Here is a 21,935-nt window from a genome sequence, read left to right as displayed (position 1 = left end):
GAATTCCAGTTTTCTGATTGGTGGAGAAGCCTTCTCAGAGGCGTTTCATCGAAGGGAAAACCGGAAGTGGAAATCGTAGCCGCCGCCTCGGCCGCCGCAATGCAGGTGAGAGCCAGGTTGGGCCTATTAGCGGCTGGCCAGCTTCGGGTACAAGGACCGAGAGTGGGCTGGCTAAGGAGAATGAAGAGTTGGGACTGAGAAGAGAGGGCAGTACCTGCGGCTGATAAGGAAATGTGGGTTAGGGGGCGAGGCTAATTGGAGAGGGAGCGGCGCAGTTGAGAGGTGGGGGTGGAGCTCGCCTGATAGGAGATGGTCTGGCTAAATCTGGAGGAAGGAGGCAGCACCTATTTGCTTGGCGTGGGAAAGGATTAGGTTGTATTACGGGGAGGCTGAGATGCAGTCCAAGGGAGACGGCTCAAGAAGGTGGTGGGTTGGCTCAGGCCCTGTCCTAGGCTGCTGGATGGAGGCGGTTGGATGCTGATATAGCAGGGGATCTAACTGGAGACAAGCCCAAGCAGTGAGGGAATTGTGGGCTGCGGTGGCCGAAAGCTAAGCAGTTTATAATCCGAGGCCACGGTGGAACCCAGGATCAAGTTCCTGTCAGGTACTTTAGCAGGTTTGCAAGACAGTTTTGCATCACTCTTCCCAGCCTGTGCCCTGCAGTTGTTAAGGGTGAAGAAATGGAGTAAAACAGGAGACCACCGATGGGAAGGAAATGCTTTACAGACCCCCAGTATTTTGTTTGTCCAGTGCTTAGGAGCATGTGTGGTTTTTGTTTTTCATTTGTCAGTTTCTTGCAGCCGGTTGTCTCAATAAATGTTAATGGGTTGACCGAGCTTGTGAAAGAGGCACGGGAATATTGACGCAGAGATAGATGAGTGCACATTAATTCAGCAAGGAGAAGGTTGAAATGTAAAATGCTGAGAGCAGATGGAAAGGTGGAGTGGTTGGTTGGGGGAGGAAAAGGGGAGAGCAGGGCTGGTATTCAGAGAAGTCTTCATGAGTAGGCCGATTTTGCAGAAACTGACAAGACAGCCAGGCTCACAGATGCTAGGACGGAGGAAACTGGAGTACATGTGCTACAAAGGTGCACATGAGATAATGATCTGGCATTAGGGTCTCTCAAAAATGTCTCAGTGAGGGAGAGGAGGGTGTACCTAATACAGAGAAAAACTAAGCATAGATTAGGAGGAGACGGGAAGAAGGAATCAGTTGGTGGGAGGACTTGGGGTCAGGCAAACAGGTTGAAAGGTCTCAGGGCTGATGCTGTCTGTAACCCAAATACCAAAGATAGAAAACAACCTGGCTATCCTATGCCAGTGAGCTCCTGTGTTGCACACCATCTCCTTGGCTTTTCAGCCCCTCTTTCTGTGTGTCATACTCATTTATCTGTGTAACCAACCTGTTCCTATTGGTGCAGAGGGAGGAGAAGCAGCTTGAGGCATCATTAGATGCACTGCTGAGTCAAGTGGCTGATCTGAAGAACTCATTGGGGAGTTTCATTTACAAGTTGGAGAACGAGTATGACCGGCTGACCTGGTAAGAATTGCCAGGGCAAGCTAGGGAGGGCTTATGGGTGGGGGGCCTAGCCTCCCAATGAATAGGACGTTTCTAATGATGTAACCATTTATCAGTTTGCAAACATCTTTTGATTTGGAAAGAGCTGGGTTTCCTAACATTTAGCAAGTGGCTTCCATGGCAAGGAAGTAGACAAATGCTCAGTTTCTTAACCCAAGCTCTTTCTAGCTTTCAATTCTTACCCTTTGACTTTTCTGGTGAAGAAGTCCTCCCACTATAGCCCTATTCATGCTGGATCTCTTGCCACAGATGTGGCTGAGTCCTTTAGATCCAACCTACTCCGAAGTGTGGATCCTATTTCCAGGCTAGAAAGGAGACTTTTTGCCACTGTTCCTCACCCCATTCAAACAATGAACTGCCTTCTTTTCTGCATCTGTGTCATAACCTGAAAGTGTATCCCTCCTTTATAGCCCTATCATACCTGTTAGTCTGTTTCCACTTAGGCTAGTCATAGGGCTATGAGACTTTTGGGGATGAATCTGAGTGTTCCTAGCCTGAAGGAACTAGGACAATTTTACTAAGAACCATCCAGGGAAGGGGTGGAAAATTCTGACACCTTCTTACCACCACCAGGCCCTCTGTCCTGGACAGCTTTGCCTTGCTTTCTGGACAGTTAAACACTCTGAACAAGGTCTTGAAGCATGAAAAAACACCGCTGTTCCGTAACCAGGTCATCATCCCTCTGGTGTTGTCTCCAGACCGAGATGAAGATCTCATGGTAAGAGGAGAAAAAGAATACAACTTGGGAAATTAAGGGGTTTTTTAGGCTTCTTTAGTATTTAGGGAAATTACTTGTTGGGAGCCTAGAAATAATTTTGGAGGCCTTGCTTTTTTGCTCTGCTGAAGGTGGGAGAGCCACTCCCAAATAGTCATAACCTGAAGGGTATGTCACCAAGGCTGATACCTTTCTTCTCCAACATCTATCTCAAGCCACAAAGTCTATCCTTTTGTGACTTTGTCTATTGCAGTCTTTGAAACGTGGCAGACAGCAATAGTTTAATTCGTCCCTAGGTCTGGTAGAGATAGGGATGTGAGAAGACAAAAAATGAAGGATAGAATAAAGGAGAGTGTGTTCTAGAAGCTAGATATTATGTCTCAGGTTGTATTTTCCCTGAAAATGCACTGTTTGCCTGTGGATAGGACTGTATATCAGGCCAGATAGAATCTTCTTGGATCGCATAGTAGGATCAATAAAATCTGTGTGTTACAGCGGCAGACTGAAGGACGGGTGCCCGTTTTCAGCCATGAGGTAGTCCCGGACCATCTGAGAACCAAGCCTGACCCTGAGGTGGAAGAGCAGGAGAAGCAACTGACGACAGATGCTGCCCGCATTGGTACAGATGCAGCCCAGGTTGGACTGAGTCACTGCCTTGCTGCCCCATCCCCATTCCATCATGAGAAGCTAGGCATTACCATTCCTGTCTAGTAGGGATGCATAGTTGGCTGCACCTAAGTTGCTTCTGGCAGAGCACAAGGAATAAATTTCTCCATATCTTTTCCTACTTACCCTAATCGCTGCACAAAATTGTGTGTTACAGAAGCAGATCCAGAGCTTGAATAAAATGTGTTCAAACCTTCTGGAGAAAATCAGCAAAGAGGAGCGAGAATCAGAGAGTGGAGGTATGGTGGGACTGGTGGCAAAACAGAGAAGGAGAGGTGTATAAGATCACTGGAATAGGAATGGTGATTTGGGGAGTAGTGAAATTAGAACTCAAGAGTGAACTGCTTAGGAAGGGATTTGCATCCATTCTGTTAGCCTTTTGTATTTAAAGCCAGCCCTGAAGCAGGTGGAGGAAATGGGCAAAATAAGAAGAGAGAATTCTGAGATAGGCTTGGGAGTCCTCTGCCTCTTTTTCTGGGCTGTGAGGGAGTCTAGATGCTGCTGAATTCAGAACTCCAAACCCTGGCACTCATACTGGTCTTCCAGCTGCCAGTTCAGTCCTGCATCAGAGGCATACTTCAGGATCCTCACTTACTTTTTCTTTAGGTCTCCGTCCGAACAAGCAGACCTTTAACCCTACAGACACTAATGCCTTGGTGGCAGCTGTTGCCTTTGGGAAAGGACTGTCTAATTGGAGACCTTCAGGCAGCAGCGGTCCTGGCCAGCCAGGCCAGCCAGGAGCTGGGACAATCCTTGCAGGAACCTCAGGATTACAGCAGGTGCAGATGGCAGGAGCTCCAAGCCAGCAGCAGCCAATGCTCAGTGGGGTACAAATGGCTCCAGCAGGTCAACCAGGTAAGGTGGCAGGCGTTGAAATGAGGCTGACTTTGAGCAGGGGAGTGGGAATAAGCTAGATTATCTGGGCCTCCAGCATCTCTAGACCTAGAAGTTTTCTCCATTTCTCCTTTGCACTGTGACCCAGGATATAATTTTCAGAAGTAAAAATCTCGTCTAAGACTGCAATGGGCACCAGAGAGTGAGGAAGAACTTTGAGTAACAGAAACTGCTTTCATTTCTCATCCCCATCTCACATCTCTGTGTCAACTATCCTTCTGTCCAATTTATTCTGATATTAGATGTGTTGTCAGTGTCTCTTCTTAGGTAGAGAAATCAGTGGTCAGATCTTAATCGAGACCATTGGTAGGTGCCTCAGGAATTGACAAGCAGGCCAGCTTCCCAGTCCTACATGTATTCTTTTCTCTGTATCCTGCCTTTCTTGCTCTTGGCTTCCTGCCTTCTCTCCTACTCATTTTTAGAACAATCTAGATGCAGGCAGCTAGAAGAGTTACTTCCTCAGGCTGTCTAGGAAAAGGGACAATTAAAACAAAGAGAGATTCTGCAGTTCTTACAATGTAAAAAAAAACAATGAGAGAGCATGGTACTCTTTTACCTGTGACATTAAATGGGGGTCACACAGGTTTAGCTATCTCTTCTAGGAGTGGATGAGCAGACTGTTCTTCCATATCACTTCTTTCCTCCTGGACACCTTCAGGGAGAGAGCTGGGTGAAGAACTATACCTCTGAACTCTGCCAGACAGGGTCAGATGTCACAGAGGTTCTGAGATGATAGAGGAGGTGACAGAAGGAGCCTGAGATTACCACATTTCTGATTTGTCGTGAAAGTCTTACCTTGCTTGAGATGTCTTTTTTCATGTTCCTTTCAGGGAAAATGCCAAGTGGAATAAAAACCAACATCAAGTCGGCTTCAATGCATCCCTACCAGCGGTGAGTGTGGCTGGCAACCTCGACTCCCTGGTGCTCTTTGCAGAGCTGGGCAGTGAAATTACCTTTTGCTCAAGGCCCACCTAGATGGGTACAATAAAAAGAACATGAGCTTTCAGCAACAGACAAATCCCACCTCCACCACTGACTAGCTGTGTGACCTTGGACAGTGACCTAATTTTTCTGAGCTTGTTTTCTCATTTGTAAATGGTGATAATACCTACCTCATAGGGTTGTTGTGAGGATTAAAATGAGGAAATGAATGTGAAGTGCTTAGCATAGTATATGAAATAATGGGTATTCAATAAATGATAGTTTCTGTAGCTACTTCTCCCCACCACCCTCCATAGTCCTTGATCCAGAACTTACCCTGATCTGATACTGCCTAATGTCAATGGTGAACTGATGGACACAAGATCAAATAAGGCTATGCTTATTTTGTGCTTCCAGAAACTGTAGCAACTCTGTGTTCTTAGAGGCACACTGTCTTTGCAGGCCCTCCTGCCCGGGTTTCATCCTGGCTATCCCTCTAAGGTGCAGGTGAAGAAGCTTCTGGGCCAGGGGGAAAAAAAGTGCCCATCTACAGCTCTGGTGAAACTTGGGCCTCCTCTTCTTTCTATCCTCTGAGAAGCCAACAAACACAGCTCTTACCTGGCAAATAGTCACAAAGTCCTCTATCCTTTACCCCACCCTGTACACACGAGGCCTTCTCAGGAAGTGGCTCTGCCAGGCAGGACTATGTGGGAAAGCATTTTTCCTTAGCACATGAAAAGCCCCTTCCCCTAGACTCATGGTTCTTATTTCGGAGGGAGAAGAGAATTGCACTTCACACTGCCATCAGGGTTTAGCTGACCTCAAAATAGTGCCCAGTTCCTTGACTCTGCCCAGGATGGCTTTCCTTCATTTTCCTAAGCCTGTGGCCCAAATCGTGGACCAGATTGATGGTGGGAAGTGGGGCAACCCCCAGTAACTTTGCCTGCTTTTATATAGTTGAACAAAGTGAATTTAGACATTTAGGCTAACCTGCCTTTCTTAGTACTCCTTTGTCAGCATGGGCAGGGGCTGAGTCAGCAAAAGTGGACCAAAGGTTTCCTCTGAATAAAGTTATTTAAATTGATGTTCACTGGCTCAGGGTTGTCTGACAGTAATTTATGAAAGCACTACATAGGGATCAGAGGCAATTTCAAGAGTGCTGCAAGGCAGTTCTAATTTGTTCTCCATAAAAAAGTTTCCATATCTTTAATTAGCTTTGATCCGAAAATCCTGCGACTTCCCTCCTGCTCATACCTTCCAGCTGCCTTTTTTCTGTTCTCTTCTGTCACACACTGGTACTTTGGCATTTGTTCAGTGCCAAATGAAGTTCTGCCAGGCTGTGGCAGCAAAGGACTAGAAAAGTGGTCCCAGATGTCAACATCTGTTACCATTCCATCAAGACAAGAAACGGTATCCACATAGCTCACTGACCACAATACATAGCAGCAGGGGAGTCCGGTCATCAGCTCTGAGGCAATGCCAGACTTTTCCCCCACTTAAACTGTTCCGCCTCATCAGCCCTCTCAGGTGTTCTTTATCTTCTCACCTCTTCCCTTCCCACTGGAAATGTCAGAGCTAACTGGCATATTGGGTAGAGTTTAAGCTGTGCTTCTCTGAAACCCCTGGAGCATCTTTTGGTGACTATTGTCCTTTACTCCACCAAAAGATTCCCTCCTATTGAATGGCACCAACCCCAAGTTTTTCTGTGTCCCAGGCTAATACTGACTTTATTTCCACCATACTATTAGAATGGATTCCTTGTTATCCAAGAATGGAAATGTCCTCTTGCCCCAACAGGCCGAGGATATGCAGGATATCACCTACATCTTGTGACCCTAAGCAAACACTTCTTCCTCTACAGGGACTCCTCTACATTCATCGCTGCAGGAGCACGTGCTCTCATTTTTATCCCCCAATCCTCAAAAAAATTATCTGGAGTACACCTCAGTAGTGTCTCCTACTTTGGGGTCTATACAGCCTAGTAAATGCCTCAATAGAGTATGTATGTATCTCCCACCCCTAACACACTCATTCCCTCAGGAGGGAATACATACAGAATTTCCTTTGAGGAAAGGGGCATGACCTACTTACTGGCTCAGATTTAGGATTTACAAAATGTGACTGTTGGCCTACTGTGGTAACATTCCTGTTTTTGACTGCTCTGTTTTGCTTGGAGATCGTGCTTTCTCCTACTTTTGGGTGTCCTGGAGAAAGAGATTAGGCCGTTGTCTCCTAGGTTTGTGTCTAGGATGGAGAAAGAAGCAGCAGCTGTGAAACCTCAAGAACTTACAACAGCACAGAGTTCATCCTGCTGAGGGTGGAAGCTTATCCAATCAATGTCAGCATAAGGCCCATTGCCTAGGACCTCTCCCTCTCCAGCTCTGCCCTGAGCCTGGGATTCAGTCATTGCTGAATCTCTCTTTTGCTTATTGTGCTAATCACCCCATTCTGTTCCCCTTCTGGTGTCTATTGCTGCCCTACTTAGCTGGTGCACTTCACTCAACCCTGTTGTTTTTTTGGGAAACAGCCAAGATAGATAGGTTATAGCCAAGTGCTCCTTACAACTCCATAATGGGTCCCAGCATTAAGATTGAGCTGGAGGGAGTATAATTGCCTACCTCCTGTCGTGCTGCCACAGAGAAGAAGCTGAACTCTGCAGGAATGCCCCAGTGCAAGGCTGGTCCCTTTTCCCACCCCCTTCACACCTCCCCCAGGCAGCTGGAAACAACCTCTCCCTTTGTCTGAGCTTCTTGTACAGAATAATCCTCCTTATGGACAATGTATTCTCTGTGCCCTGTGGACACAGGAGCTGTGTAAGCTGATCCCAGCACCAGGCAGGACGGAGGCTGAGTCCGTCCAAACGCCCACCCTGGGTCAGCTCCTGGTTACTGTCCAGATGAACTATGCAGGGGTGTACATTCTCTTCCATCTGCCTTTCCTATCTGCTCCAGAATTGGGGGAATGGCCTACTGAAGTTTAGCATTGGGCCAGGAGTAGGAACAGGGGCTATGGTCCTTTTCTGTTCAGTCTTGAGGTTTCACAGTGCCTACCTATGGAGGCTCGATATGGCCCTTGCCTGGAAACACACACATGAAGATTAACCCTTGGAAAGGCCTTGCCACTGTGCAGATGGGGCTTTCTAACCGGAACAGAAGGCAAACTCCAACCTATCTTAGGGGACCATGGGGCCCCATCACTTCAGCTGTGTTTTGTCCCACAGGGCAAAGTTCCTTTCTTCTTCCTTTTAACTTCTCTCTCTTGTTTTTGAGCTCCCATGTGTCACTGAGGCAGCTCTTGGGTTCCTGTTGCAGTCTCTCAATGAGTCACATGCCATTTGGGCATGGCTGCTTCCCTAAGTACATCATGGACAAGGCATCTCACTTCCCTGAGCCTCAGTTTTCTCACTTGGTGATCCCAGTGATTTTAGGTCTAAAGTCTGTGGCAGTGATTTTCAAACCCATTTATCCCCAGGCATTTTGTTTTGTTTTGTTTTCCTTGGTGCATGACTGTTACACAGATAGGCCAAATTTTTCCTAGGTCAGCCCCCAAGTCCCTCAAATTCCTATAAACTATTCCTCAGATTCCCTCTCTGTCACCTAAAACTTAACATACCAACATCCTTCTAGACAACAACCTTGAAACTGTTTTCTAAAACATCTTTCTTTAAGATTCATCAAAGAGATGGTAAGTTACCACAGTTATCAGAAGTTACAATTCTGACATATGTTGTGTGTTAGAAGTCACCTTCCCTCTCTCAGACATCTCTCTCCTTGGGCAAGATATATGTACCAAAGACTTCTCCAGCATGGGTGACAAATTATGCTTTTCCTTTCCTACTGAATCAAATATAAAGTGCCATGGGATGCTCGCTTTCCTGTGTTTTCTCTGCCATTCTACTGCTTTCCCTAATTATCACCCTAATTTCCCTAGTTTGTGGTCATTTTGATTCTTTATCTTTTCTTGCCCACATTCCCCATGTAGACATCCTTTGTTCTTTTTCTTTTCTTTTTTTTTTGAGACAGAGTCTCACTCTGTCACCCAGGCTTGAGTGCAGTGGCACGATCACAGCTCACTGTGATCGTGCCACTCAAGTGATCCTCCCACCTCTCAGCCTCCTGGGTAGCTGGGACCACAGGCATGTGCCACCATGCCCAGCTGATTTTTAAATTATCATTATTATTATTATTATTTTGCAGGCAAAGGTAGTTTTATTCCTTCCTTCTCAATCTGTATATGTTTAATTTTCTTCTCTTGTTTTATTGCACTAGCTAGGACTTCCAGTGCAATGTTGGAAAGCAGGAATGATTGGGGATACCCTTGCTTCTTTTTAAATCTTAATGGGAAAGCTTCTAGTTTCTCCCCATTAAGTATGATGTTAGCTGTAGGGTTTTTTTTTTATTGCATTTTAGGTTTTGGGGTACATGTGAAGAACATGCAAGATTGTTGCATAGGTACACACATGGCAGCGTGATTTGCTGCCTTCCTCCCCTTCACCTATATCTGGCATTTCTCCCCATGCTATCTCTCCCCAACTCCCCACCCCCCGCTGTCCCTCTCCTATTTCCCCACAACAGACCCTAGTGTGTGATGCTCCCCTCCCTGTGTCCATGTTTTCTCATTGTTCAACGCCCGCCTATGAGGGAGAACATGCAGTGTTTGATTTTCTGTTCTTGTGTCAGTTTGCTGAGAATGATGGTTTCCAGTTTCATCCATGTCCCTACAAAGGACATGAACTCATCGTTTTTGATGGCTGCGGGAGTGTAAATTAGTTCAACCATTGTGGAAGACAGTGTGGCGATTCCATAAGGACCTAGAAATAGAAATTCCATTTGACCCATCAATCCCATTACTGGGTATATACCCAAAGGATTATAAATCGTTCTACCATAAGGACACATGCACACGAATGTTCATTGCAGCACTGTTTACAATAGCAAAGACCTGGAACCGACCCAAATGCCCATCGATGATAGACTGGACAGGGAAAATGTGGCACATATACATCATGAAATACTATGCAGCCATCAAATTATTACTGTTTTTAATAGAGATGGGGTCTCCATGTTGCCCAGGCTGGTCTCAATCCTCCCACCTCCGCCTCCCAAAGTCTGGGTGTGACCCACCACACCCAACCTTATCCTTTGTAGCCCATTTTCTCTGGCCTACATTTCATGGCCCTAGATAGTGCCATTTTAGTGTCTCTTCCATGTTAAAAGATCCTTCTTGACCCTACATGCCCTTGCACTGACTCATTCACAGCCATGCTCTTTAAATAAAGTGCTTAGAGTCAGTTTTTTCTTTTACTTCCCATTCACTTTTCAGCCCCTGTGTTTGGGCTTCTACTTCCACCATTCCTCAGAAACTCAGAGATCACTGCTGACCTAATGGCTACATTCAGAGTTTTTTCAATCCTCAGTATATTAATGTATCTGCAGCATTTAACAATGCTGATCATTTCCCTTAGTCTCTTTCTCCCCCATGGTTTCTATGGCACATGCTCTCCTTGTTCATTCCGCTCTCTAGCCATTCCTTCTCTGCAGCTTTTGGACTTTTATACTTCTGTCTGCTTCTTAAATGTTATTCTCTAGGACTTGCCCTTAACCATCTTTTCTTTTTATTCTACCTGCTTTCTCTGTGACCACCACTTTTATGTACATAACATAGGCAAGTTTTATTTTCAGCTCAGACCTCTTTGCTTTGCTGCAGATTCCTGGTGGATATCTCTACCTATATGATCCATAGCTGCTTGAATGTCTAAATCCAGTCATTCTAGCCTACACACCTGTTTCTCTTCTAAGCCAGGAATATAGGAACCATTCGAAACTATTCTCCCTCTAAGTCCCCAGCCCCCTCATACCTAATCAGATACTAAATCCTACCAATTCTGTCTTCCCAGTGTCCATCCACCCTTTCCTACAGTTTAGGCTCTGGGCCTCTCTCACTGAAAATATAGTTCAGACTCCGTATCTCCAGTCTTGTCTACTCTAACGCATCTTCCAAAAGGCTGTAGATAGGTATTTCTAAACTGCAGATCTGATCACATAACTCCCTGATTAAAATCCTTTATCTCCAGTCCTGCCCACTTTAACTTGTCTTCCAAAAGGCTGCCAGTTAGGTCTCTGAGCCGCAGATCTGATCACATTATTCCTTTGATTAAAATCCTTTTGATAGTTTACTCTCCATGTAGGGGTGGGTGTGCCAGGCATACTGAATATCACAAGATAAAATCATCCTGGAATGTTCATTTTACTTAAGGGTAATTTAAAACAGAAAATATACATTCGGCATGCATTGTTATTATTTTATTATTCCCACTGTGTCAACCAGGCTAGAGTGCAGTGGTGCAATCTTGGCTCATTGCAACCTCCACCTCCCAGGCTCAAGTGATCCACCCACCTCAGCCTCCCAAGTAGCTAGGACTCCAGGCACTTGCCACCATACCTGACTGATTTTGGTATTTATAATAGAGATGGGTATATGGACTACATACCTGGTGGGTGGGTTGGTAGGGGTGGGTGTGCCAGGCATACTGAAAATCACAAGATAAAATCCTCCTGGAACATTCATTTTACTTAAGGGTAATTTAAAACAGAGAATACACATTTAGCATGCATTTATTATTATTATTCTATTATTTCAAGGTACTGTCTTACTGTGTCACCCAGGTTAGAGTGCAGTGGTACAATCTTGGCTAACTGCAACCTCCACCTCCTAGGCTCAAGTGATCCTCCCACCTCAGCCTCCCAAGTAGCTGGGACTACAGGTGCATGCCACCATACCCAGCTAATTTTTGTGTCTTTGGTAGAGACGGGGTTTCGCCACATTGCCCAGGCTGCTCTCAAATTCCTGAACTCAAGTGATCTTCCTGCCTCAGCGTCCCAAAGTACTGGGATTATAGCCATGAGCCACCATGCCCCGTCAGCATGCATGCATTATTAAGAGAAAATGGACTTCAAAGAATTCCTACTAGTCTGAATGGCTTCAGACTAAGCTACCAGATTCCCTAGGGATATTTATTTACTCTTTTTGGCTATTACATTTACTTCATTGGAAAAGTTTAAAAAAATAGCTCAAATTTTCTGGAAATGCAAGTAAGATTCTGTGTGATATAGCCCCCTGCCACCATCTTCTGATTTACTGTCATGCCGCCCACTTAATTCCCAAGCCATCCACATTGCTTGCAGTTTCGTGAATGTGACACCTCTTTCAAACCTCCATTCCTTTATTCTCACTGTTCCCTCTGCATGGAACACTTTGCCCTGTCATTCTGTGTGATGAATACTCAATCATCTTTCAAAATTCAGCTCACAAATCACCCCGCTCTGGCCAGGGCAGTGGCTCACGCCTGTCATCCCAGCACTTTGGGAAGCTGAGGTGTGAGGACTGTGTGAGCCCAGGAGTTCGAGACCAGCCTGGGCAGCACAGGAAGACCCTGTCTCTACTAAAAAAAATTAGCCAGGTGTGGTGGCACACACTTGTGGTCCCAGCCACTTGGGAGGCTGAGATGAGAGGATTGCTTGGGCCTGGGAGGTTGAGGCTGCAGTAAGCAGGGATTGTGCCACTGCACTCCAGCCTGGGCAACAGAGCCAGACCCTGTCTCAAAAAAAAAAAAAAAAAAAAAAAGTCATCCCTATGTGAAGTTTTTCAGTAACCCACAACTCAGCACCACTCCCACAACTCAACATTCCTCCCACCAGGTAAGATCAATTACCTCTCTTATGCTCCACATTTGTACCTTGTACAAACTTATTCTAGCTCCTGGTGCACTTTATTGTCTCCCAGGTTCAAGCATCCCGAACTTTGAATCCCAGCTCTTCCACCTGAGAGCTGAGTGATCTTAGGCACGATGATGTGTGTCCTTGGCATACTACAGCATCTAGCCCGTCATAAACACTATAAATGGTGGTGCCACTATTATTATTACTATTATGATTTCTTTGTCTTTGGAGAGGTAGTATAAAATAACATTTTGGTTTAAAAAGCAGGTTCTCGTGCTTGACTGCTCCATTTCAAATCCTAGCTGTGCTACGTACCAGCTATGTGGCCTTGGGCAAGTTAGTTCACTTCTCTATGCCTTTGTTTCCTTACTCCTGGGGTTGATAATAATGGCTATTTCATAGGGTTGCTGTGAGGTTTAAATGGGTTAATATATGTAAATAGTGCTTACGATAATGCTGACAATAGTGAAGCTCAATGCATATTATGTATCCATAGGGTAACATTTGGAAACCTGCTCTCAGTAATTTTTGCTTGAATAAACGATTGACCAATTCCTCTAAGAGGTCATAACCTCTCTTTCCCTTTGCAGCTCCCCTGTGCTCATGTCTCAGGAGCTTAGCCTCAGGAGACACTTTTTGTGCACATTTCATCCCCCATGGTATCTCCCTGGTAACATGCAGAGTAGGCAGGCACTGAGCATTTTTACATTGGATAACCTGACATGATAAGTCAATTTCAAATCTAGTTTTGTGAATTTTATTTCTCCCACCTAGTTATTGCCTATATTCTTTCATTAAGAAATTATATGCTTTTGACTTGAGGCCAAATGACAAGCCCCCTCACCTGAAATATTCTTTTTCATGACTTCTAAACTGTATCTCTTCCTTGTCTAAACCAGCCAAAGACTCAGTTCCATAGTCTTCCTACATTCTGTCCCTAAAGGGGACCCTTCATCACTCATCGCTTTCTCTGTGCAGTTGTGACGAATTCTTGCCTCGCTTGTCTGTGGTTGCTGGGTCAGGGCTCAGCTCCTTATGAGTGGCTGTGTATAATTCATTGGGTATCAAAACCAGAGCTCTTTGGTGCGATGCTTGCCTCTCTTCCCATCACACTCACCACCAGTCCTTCAGACCTTGTTTTGTCATGGCATACTCCGTGATTCTTGCCACTTTGCCATAAGTGCTCTCAGCTGTAGCATAGGAAGTAGCTGGGGGCCAGGTTGCCTCACACCTTCGTGGCTCTCTGCCCTACACAGAATGTCCTTTCTTTTTCCTGCTCCAGCCCCGTTATTCACCTGATAAACAATTCATCCTTCCAATTCAAATGTCACCTACTCCTGTAAAGTCTTTACTACTTCATCTCTGTACACTTGACCATTCTTAAACTGTACCCCTCCTGTGCCCTGTACACAACTCCATTCTAGCACCCATAGTTCTGTTGCAGTTTATTTATTTTCAAGTTCATAACCTGTTTTGGACACTTATCCATTGTATGGCCGTATAAAGTTACTTCACTTTCAAGAACCTCAGTTTCCACCTCTATAGAATGGGATTATAGTACCAACTTCAAAGAGCACCTTCAACAAAACATACATAAAAGTTAAAAATTTAAATCTTTAAGTAGCTCTTAATTTTCTATCAGATAAAGTCCAAGCTTCTTAAAAAGGCCCTTTAGGCAAATAGTCAACATTCAAGTGGTAACTGTTATTCTCTTCTGCTCTCTCCTGAGCAATCTCATTTTTATGTGGTGGTCTACTAGACTGTTTTGACTGCAAGACATTACAATTAAACTGGCTTAATCGAAAAAAAGGAAAACCAACTGTATCTAGGTTATGTGGATGGCTCTAGGTGGGCTCAGAGGCTCAAATGTTGTCTGGACTCTCTGTCTCTTCATTTCTCTACTTTACATTATTAGAGCTCATCTCATGGGAGAGCTCTGGTTTTGCTTGGATTATGTGCCATTAGGAGTTTGGACAGGGAGGAAGTGGGGGAGAATACCAGCATTAATGAGCCAATGGGGTAGGGAATTCCTCAAAGGAAATGAAAGCAGGGGACGGAAAAGTTTCTGAACACAGCCAAAACTAGAGCTACCATATTCCAGTCCACTTTGTGTGGTTTCACCTCAATATAGAGAATCCTTAGTTTTTGTTTTTGTTTTTTTTTTTTTTCTCAAGCTCTGTCCTTTCTTCTGAATACACAGTACTGTGTTTTAGATTGCTTGTTGAATGGGCCATGTCACCTCAAACTTAGGATGTCCCAAACTGCATTCATTTTCTCCATCCTGCTCTACCTGAGTTATCCAGCTGAACACCTGCTGTCAGTTCTGGGTCCTCTTTCTGCTGTATTCCCTTTTCTTCCTTTTCATTGCCATTCTTATAGGTCAGGCCTTTTTTGTGTCACACCCAGACCTCTGAGCTGGCTCCCAGCTGTTATCCCTCCCTTCTTCTGCTCTCCTCTTGATAATATACTTTACTGTTTCCAAGTTTGTCTTGTCTTGTCTTGTCTTTTCTTTCTTTCTTTCTTTCTTTCTTTCTTTCTTTCTTTCTTTCTTTCTTTCTTTCTTTCCTTCTTTCTTTCTTTTCTTTTCTTTTCTTTTTCTTTCTTTCTTTCTTTCTTTCTGAGACAGTCTTGCTCTGTTGGCCAGGCTGGAGTGCAGTGGTACAATCTTGGCTCACTGCAACCTCCACCTCCTGGGTTCAAGCAATTCTCCTGCCTCAGCTTCCCAAGTAGCTGGGACTACAGGCACATGCCACCACGCCCACCTAATTTTATATTTTTAATAGAGATGGGGTTTCATCATGTTGGTCCAGGCTGGTCTCGAACTCCTGACCTCAAGTGATCCCCCCTCCTTGGCCTCCCAAAGTGCTGGGATTACAGGTGTGAGCCACTGCGCCTGGCCCTAAGTTTGTCTTTTTAAAGCACAATGGGGATCATATCAGCCTGCCACTTAAAATCTTCTGAGACATCCCAATATAAAGTAAATTCCTCATTTTTTAAAATTCAAAACATTTGATGATCTGAGGCCAACCTATTCATTAACCTTCTATTACATGAAGGCCTTTCATTAGCCATATCCTTTAGCCCAAAGGTCTCCAACCCCTGGGCCATGGGACCAGTACTGGTCGGTGGCCTGTTAGGAACCAGCCTGCACAGCAGAAGGTGCGTGGTGGGCAAGTGAGCAAGCATTACCGCCTGAGCTCTGCCTCCTGTCAGTTCAGCAGCAGCATTAGATTCTCATGGGGCAGGAACCCTATTGTGAACTGTGCACGCAGGATATCTAGGTTGTGAACTCCTTATGAGAATGTTATGAATGCCTGATGATCTGAGGACCAACGGTTTCCTCCTGAAACCATCCGCCTGTGCCTTGCTTCTCATGCCACCCCCCGATCCCCCATTCTTGGAAAAATTGTCCTCCACAAAACAAAACTGGTCCCTCATACCAAAAATGTTGGGGACCACTGCTTTAGCCAAACAGAATCCCTTGCAGTTCTCTACCTGTCATTTGCTTTTCTACATCCATTCCTTTGTCTATGCCTTTTCCTCAGCCTGAAACGCTTGTGTTGCTTTCATCTTACCCAGTCTGTGACCTTGAGCAAAGCCTTCAACCTCTGATTCCAGTTTTTTATCTATTAAGAGGTGATCACAGTACTTACCTTACAGGGTGGAAACATTTGAACATATGGAAAGCAGCTGGCTTCATCCTTGCCAGAAAAAGTACCAATAGAATAATACGCTTCTCATTCCTCTCTTGGTCCCTCTCATGTGTCTTCTGGATCTTGCTAACTCTCCTTCCTCCATCCTGATAGCATCCCCTGGCTTACCCCCTAACAAAAAGCCTCTTTTTTCTCTCCAGAGCTCTTCCTGCAGGTTCTATCACACCACTTTCCCCCTTCCAGAGTTTCTGTTGTTCAGTTCAATGAACGGTGAATGATACCCATAGTATGTAGACACTGGTTACCGACTGATGGATCAGACATTGGCCCTGACCTTTCAGGGTTCCAGGCCAAACCTTAAGTTCCAGAAGGTACAAAGGATGTTTGCATGCAATCTCTCCCTTCTGCCAGCCCGATGTCTTTCCAGCCCTGGTTCTTTCAGCCAAGGTCCCAGCCTGCTTAGGAAGAGATACCAGCTAGCTGGCTGGGGCCCAGGGACATGCAGAATTATTAACTGGCAAACCCTTTGCCCTCATCTTTGTGCTCCCATCCTCACGGGCTAACCCTCCTGTCAGCTCCTCTGTGTGGATATTGTATAGGAAGAAGTACCCTTTGTCCTGTATAGGATGGAGAATGGAGAAGCTTGACACAGCCCCCAGGAGGCTGCTTCCATCTCCACCTGCCAGTTCTGTGGCCCCTCAATCTGACCTTCAGTTCCTATTCATAGCTGATACCCCCCTCTCTCTCTTCCATTGTCTTTTCCCTCGACTGTTCCACTCACTCACTCATAAACATGCAGGCATACTTTTTCCGTTTTTTTCCTCATTGCCATTTCTGCTTCTCTGATCCTACCTCCATTTAATATTTGTGTTGAAACATATAAAGGAAGCCTCAAACAATCATGGGAATGGAGTTCATACAGATAGTGGTTTTCAGGCTGAACTTTTGGAGAAACAACATCAGTGGTTTATCTTCTTGAGAGAGAGGATGGAGACGGGCCCTTTGAGGAGCAGTGAGTGAGGAGTGAGTCAGACAGGGTGGGACCCGGGGGAAGTTGCCACCTCATTTCCCATTAGTCAGGAAGGCTCCATGAAGGAGATGGAATTTTAGTTGCTGGACTGGGTTTCCTTCCCCCACTACACCTGGCCTTCATCCTTATCAAACCTATGAGTTCCTTGACCCCTTCAGTTTCTCCAGTTTAACAGTGTATCCTTGGCTTAGTTTTGTCTACACAGCCTTCACTGAACCCTCTTCCCAGCAAGGCCTTCCATCTGGCTTCCCTGCAGATCCCAAACAGTCCTATTTCTGCTCTCCTGACTCCCACTCACTTAGCTCTGCTGGAGAACATCACACAGCCTTCTAAACTGGTATACTCCTTATGGCCTCCCACCCAGTGGGGTCTTCCACTCTGTTCACCAAGCTTTCCCAGCACTCCATCATCAGCTACTCCAGACTGTACCACTTCCCTGTAATTCCTTATCCTACTGCCTACCCATCCCCCATGTTCAGCAAATAGCTAATATCTGACTAAAGGAAAAATTAGACTCCTTTAGACAAAACTCTCTCAATTTCCTCCCATTTCTCTGATGAACTTACTCTATTTCCATTCTCCTTAGCCAGAGACTAGTCTTGTTATATGTATGCTGGATCCTACTGTCTCTCTCCACACAGCATTTAAACATGCTTTGGCCTCTTCCCATTAAGAACAACCATCTAGCATCAGTCTGGAGGTGAGAGCCAGGCATTGATATTTTAAAAGCTCTCCAGTTGATTCTAGTTACAGCCAGGGCTGAAAAACATAAACAGAATAAAATCCTGTCTTCTTACTGTGGCATACAAGGCTCTTCATAAACTGACTCATGCCTACCTTTCCTGCCCTTCCCATATGCCCTCTGAACTGGAGTCATACCAAACTACCAGCGTTCCCCAAACCTGTCACATCTCTTGCTTCCATGCCTTCACATACATGCTTACCTCTGCTGAGAATGCCTTTCCCTGCTTTCTAGAAAGTGTCCTTTTTTTTTTGAGACGGAGTCTTGCTCTTGACGCTCAGGCTGGAGTGCAGTGGCACAATCTTGGCTCACTACAACCTCCGCCTCCTGCGTTCAAGCGATTCTCCTGCCTCAGCCTCCCGAGTAGCTGGAATTACAGGTGCCCGTCACCATGCTTGGTTAATTTTTTGTGTATTTTTTAGTAGAGATGGGGTTTCACCATGTTGGCCAGTCTGGTCTCAGGTGATCCACCTGCCTCGGCCTCCCAAAGTGCTGGGATTACAGGTGTGAGCCACCACTCCCAGCCTAGAAAGTATCCTTTAATGTTCAACTTGTCATTTTTGTGCCACCTTCAAGAATTAGCCTCCATACTGGGTTAAGGTGCCTCCGCACCCCAGTGCTTTCAAAACCCTCTGGGTTTATCTCTATGGGAACACTCACCATATATAATTGCTCATCTATATGTCTGTCTTTTCCGTCAGACCGAGTGTTTTGCAGGAACCCCAGGGCCATGAAGATGCAATTTGGTAGGATTTGGGGATAAGTGGCCTATATTAGATATTTGAGGATGCTCTCTCCCATCCATTCACTGTTTGCCAAACTGAACAAAATAAACTCAGGAAGTGGGAGAAGGGTGTGAAAGAACCTGGGACAAGAGCTGAACAACTGTCTTTGAGCATGTTCATTCATGTAGTCAGTCGGCATTTATAGAAGGCCTGCTATGATTATTTACCAACGTGATCCAGGTAAATAAATACACAGTTGAAGTTTCCTGTCACTATTGTGTTTGGCCTCAGGGACAGTTTCATCATCTATAATGGTCTGCTTTGTCTCTAGTGCACTCTTATGATGGACATTTAAACCAAAATCTCTCAATAGTGCTCTCACAACAGTGGTTTGCACACAGTAACTGTTTAGGAAATATTGTTAAAAGAATGCTCACGAATCTACATATAAGTATATACCTTCAAAATATACTTCCATAAGTATATGTGGGGCACTTTCCCACCTTGTCCATTAAATGTTGAGACAGAAACAGTGCTAAGCACTTTACATGGGTTATCTCCTTCGGTCTTCACAGCAATCCTATGAGATAGGTACTGTTTTTGTTCCCATTTTATAGAGGTTCAGCAACTTACATAAGGTCACACAGGTACTAATTAGAACATTTAAACTCAAGCCTTTGGAATCAGCTGTGAACCCAAAGTCACTAGGGTATACCTGGCACACAGGCTTTCAGTAAATAGTTATGGACTCAGTAAACAGGGAAATGGAAAGGCTTTTGAATTCTTATTGTCCTCTCCACTTGACTCTGAGTCCGTTGGCCTCTCTTCCTTTCTCACATCATCCCATTCACACTAACATTCACTCAACAAACATGGAGGATCAACTGAGTGCCAGACAATGGGCCTGATGCTGGAGATACAGAGATGACAAAACCTGGCCCTGGCTAAGAGGAGCTTATAGTTTTGGGATTCGAATAAGCAGATAATTACATCTGTGAGAGCAAGAGGAGGGAGTGATTTACTGCCTAGGTGACTTGACTGTTCCTTGTGCTGAGCTGGGGGCAAGGCTTAAGGGTTGAAAGGGGTATGAAAGATGCTGACATCCTCAGGGAATGGTTAAAGCACCGGATGGGGCCCAGGAGAGTTGTCACAGGTAGAATGAGAGGACTAGGCAGGGACCAGATCAGGTAGGACCTTAGTGTACAGTGCTAAGTTAGAAGTTGGAGCTTTTTAAATAGTGAACTCTTCTGCCATTTCCTTTCAAGGATGGGTACTAATAGGCTGGGTCATATCTGTACTTTGGCTCAGACCTCTTACCTAAGCTCTAGGACTAAACTTCCACATAGCTATATCCCACCATTTGTGGAGTCGTTTATTTATTTATTATTTATTGAGATGAGGTCTCTGTCATTCAGACTGGAGTGCAGTGGGGTAATCTTGGCTCACTGCAACTTCTGCCTCCTGGGCTCAAGTCATCCTCCCACCTCAGCCTCCCATGTAGCTGGGACTACAGGCATGTACCACCGTGCCCAGGTAATTTTTTGTAATTATTATTATTTTTTGAGACGGAGTCTTTCTGTCACCCACGCTGGAGTGTAGTAGTGTGATCTCGGCTCACTACAACCTCTGCCTCCTGGGTTCAAGCCTCCCCAGTAGCTGGGATTAAAGGTACCTGCCATCATGCCCGGCTAATTTTTGTATTTTTGTAGAGATGGGGTTTCACCAAGTTGGCCAGGCTGGTCTTGAACCCCTGGCCTCAGGTGATCCGCCCACCTCAGCTTCCCAAAGTGCCAGGATTACAGGCATGAGCCACCACACCCGGCCAATTTTTTGTATTTTTTGTAGAGACAGGGTCTCACAAAGTTGCCCAGGCTTGAAGTTGTTAGCTCAAGCAATCTGCTTGCTTTGGCCTCCCAAAGTGCTGGGATTACAGGTGTGAACCACTATGCCCAGCCTGTCCCACCATTTGTGAACAGCTTATTCTCTCAACCACCAAGTCTTCCGAATTCCTTATTCCTTTTTTTTTATTTTTTTGACACGGAGTTTCGCTCTTGTTGCCCAGGCTGGAGTGCGATGGCTCGATCTTGGCTCACTGCAACCTCCGCCTCCCAGGTTTAAGTGATTCTTCTGCCTCTGCCTCCTGAGTAGCTGGGATTACAGGCGTGCACCACCACACCCAGCTAATTTTCGTATTTTCAGTAGAGATGGGGTTTTGCCATGTTAGCAAGGCTGGCCTCAAACTCTTGACCTCAGGCGATCTGCCCACCTTGGCCTTCCAAAGTGCTGGGATTACAGGCCTGAGCCACCACGCCTGGTCAATTCTTTTTTTAGAAAATGTGTTTATTTTCCTTGCTGAGCAGGGCTGCCCCATAGGCAGTGTGCCCAGAGTAGCCCAAATTTCCTAATTCTGTCCACTTTTACACCAACCAATCCTACAAGCAGTTATTCAATTGTGTGCTCCTGTTCCAGGGGCCGCTAGAGGTAGAAATTCCATTTCACTAAAACCTAGTCCGTCCTTTGCCCCCACTAGTTGAGTCCAGTTAGTGAGTGTAGAGGTGGGGGTTGGGGGGTGTGGAATAGATAACTAAATATATAGAGCCAGTCCAGCTGTCTGGAGGAAAGCTCCACATTGTCCGCCTCCTCCAATCCCATCAGTTTCCAGACCTTCTTTGGTCAGGCTAGTGTTTTCACCTGGTCTCCTTCCTGTGCCCTCCTCACACTGGCTGCCAGAGCGAAGTGATTCAGACAGATAGACTGCAAGCCCCGTGAGTGCAGGGACAGTGGGTGGTCCATAAACGTCTGATCAATTAATGATACAAGCCTGATTATAGTCTTCTCAAAAATCTTTACTGTTTTTCCTCTGCTTCTAGAATAAAAATCAGATCGCCCCATTTGGCCTTCAGGACCTACTACATTCAGCCACAGTCAGCCTCCCGTCCCTTTTTTCCTTTCACTACCACGAAGGCCAGTTTAGCCGGTGATTCACTATGCTTGCCCTGGGGCCACTTGTATCCTCCCACTTCCATTCCAGGCTGCCCTCGAAAGCGGATCCTAACGCTTAGGGCTCCTCCAAGTGTACAGGCTGGTGAGGCTTCTCTCCAGCTCAGACCTCCTGCCAACCCAGTCTGCCCTCAGCACACGCATTGTGCTCCAGCCCGCCGCTCTGCGCTCACCCGGCAGGAGAGGGAGCTCTTTGGGGGCAAGGCCGAACCCTCCCCGCGAGCCCTAAGCCTGGCCTGCCGCACACAGACGTGCGGTCCTGCTGGGGAGCAGTGACCCCGGGACAAGCCCGG

The 21,935-nt window shown here is 45.7% G+C and overlaps 1 protein-coding gene across 5 annotated transcripts; it reads left to right on the top strand.

Moving 5' to 3' along the window:
- Window positions 1-5: 5 nt before the first annotated feature.
- MED8 (mediator complex subunit 8) lies at window positions 6-21,844 on the top strand. Of its 5 annotated transcripts, XM_032247227.1 has the most exons (9): window positions 6-105; window positions 1,421-1,539; window positions 2,152-2,296; window positions 2,789-2,929; window positions 3,117-3,198; window positions 3,566-3,814; window positions 4,684-4,744; window positions 21,298-21,407; window positions 21,513-21,660. In XM_032247227.1, exons 1-8 carry the CDS (start codon window positions 100-102, stop codon window positions 21,380-21,382), a joined length of 888 nt encoding a protein of 295 aa, XP_032103118.1. In that variant the 5' UTR covers window positions 6-99; the 3' UTR covers window positions 21,383-21,407; window positions 21,513-21,660. The 5 variants fall into 5 exon arrangements, with proteins under 5 accessions (XP_032103118.1, XP_032103117.1, XP_032103120.1 ...); XM_032247226.1 differs by having other exon boundaries at window positions 21,298-21,662; XM_032247229.1 differs by lacking the exons at window positions 21,298-21,407; window positions 21,513-21,660 and adding an exon at window positions 21,674-21,844 and having other exon boundaries at window positions 7-105.
- Window positions 21,845-21,935: the final 91 nt, after the last annotated feature.

The sequence above is a fragment of the Sapajus apella genome, unplaced genomic scaffold (genome assembly GCF_009761245.1).
Source record: "Sapajus apella isolate SASKATOON/1434 unplaced genomic scaffold, GSC_monkey_1.0 scaffold62, whole genome shotgun sequence".
Taxonomy (NCBI): Eukaryota; Metazoa; Chordata; class Mammalia; order Primates; family Cebidae; genus Sapajus; species Sapajus apella.
The sequence above is the reverse complement of the archived record's forward strand: the minus strand, read 5'-3'. Positions and strand labels throughout refer to the sequence as shown.

Bases quoted from the DNA above. Each gene is read 5' to 3' on its own strand.
- MED8 (XM_032247226.1), top strand. The intron at 3,199-3,565 runs GTATGGTGGGAC...CTTTTTCTTTAG, and splicing joins GCGAGAATCAGAGAGTGGAG to GTCTCCGTCCGAACAAGCAG. The intron at 4,745-21,297 runs GTGAGTGTGGCT...CAATCCCATCAG, and splicing joins TCAATGCATCCCTACCAGCG to TTTCCAGACCTTCTTTGGTC.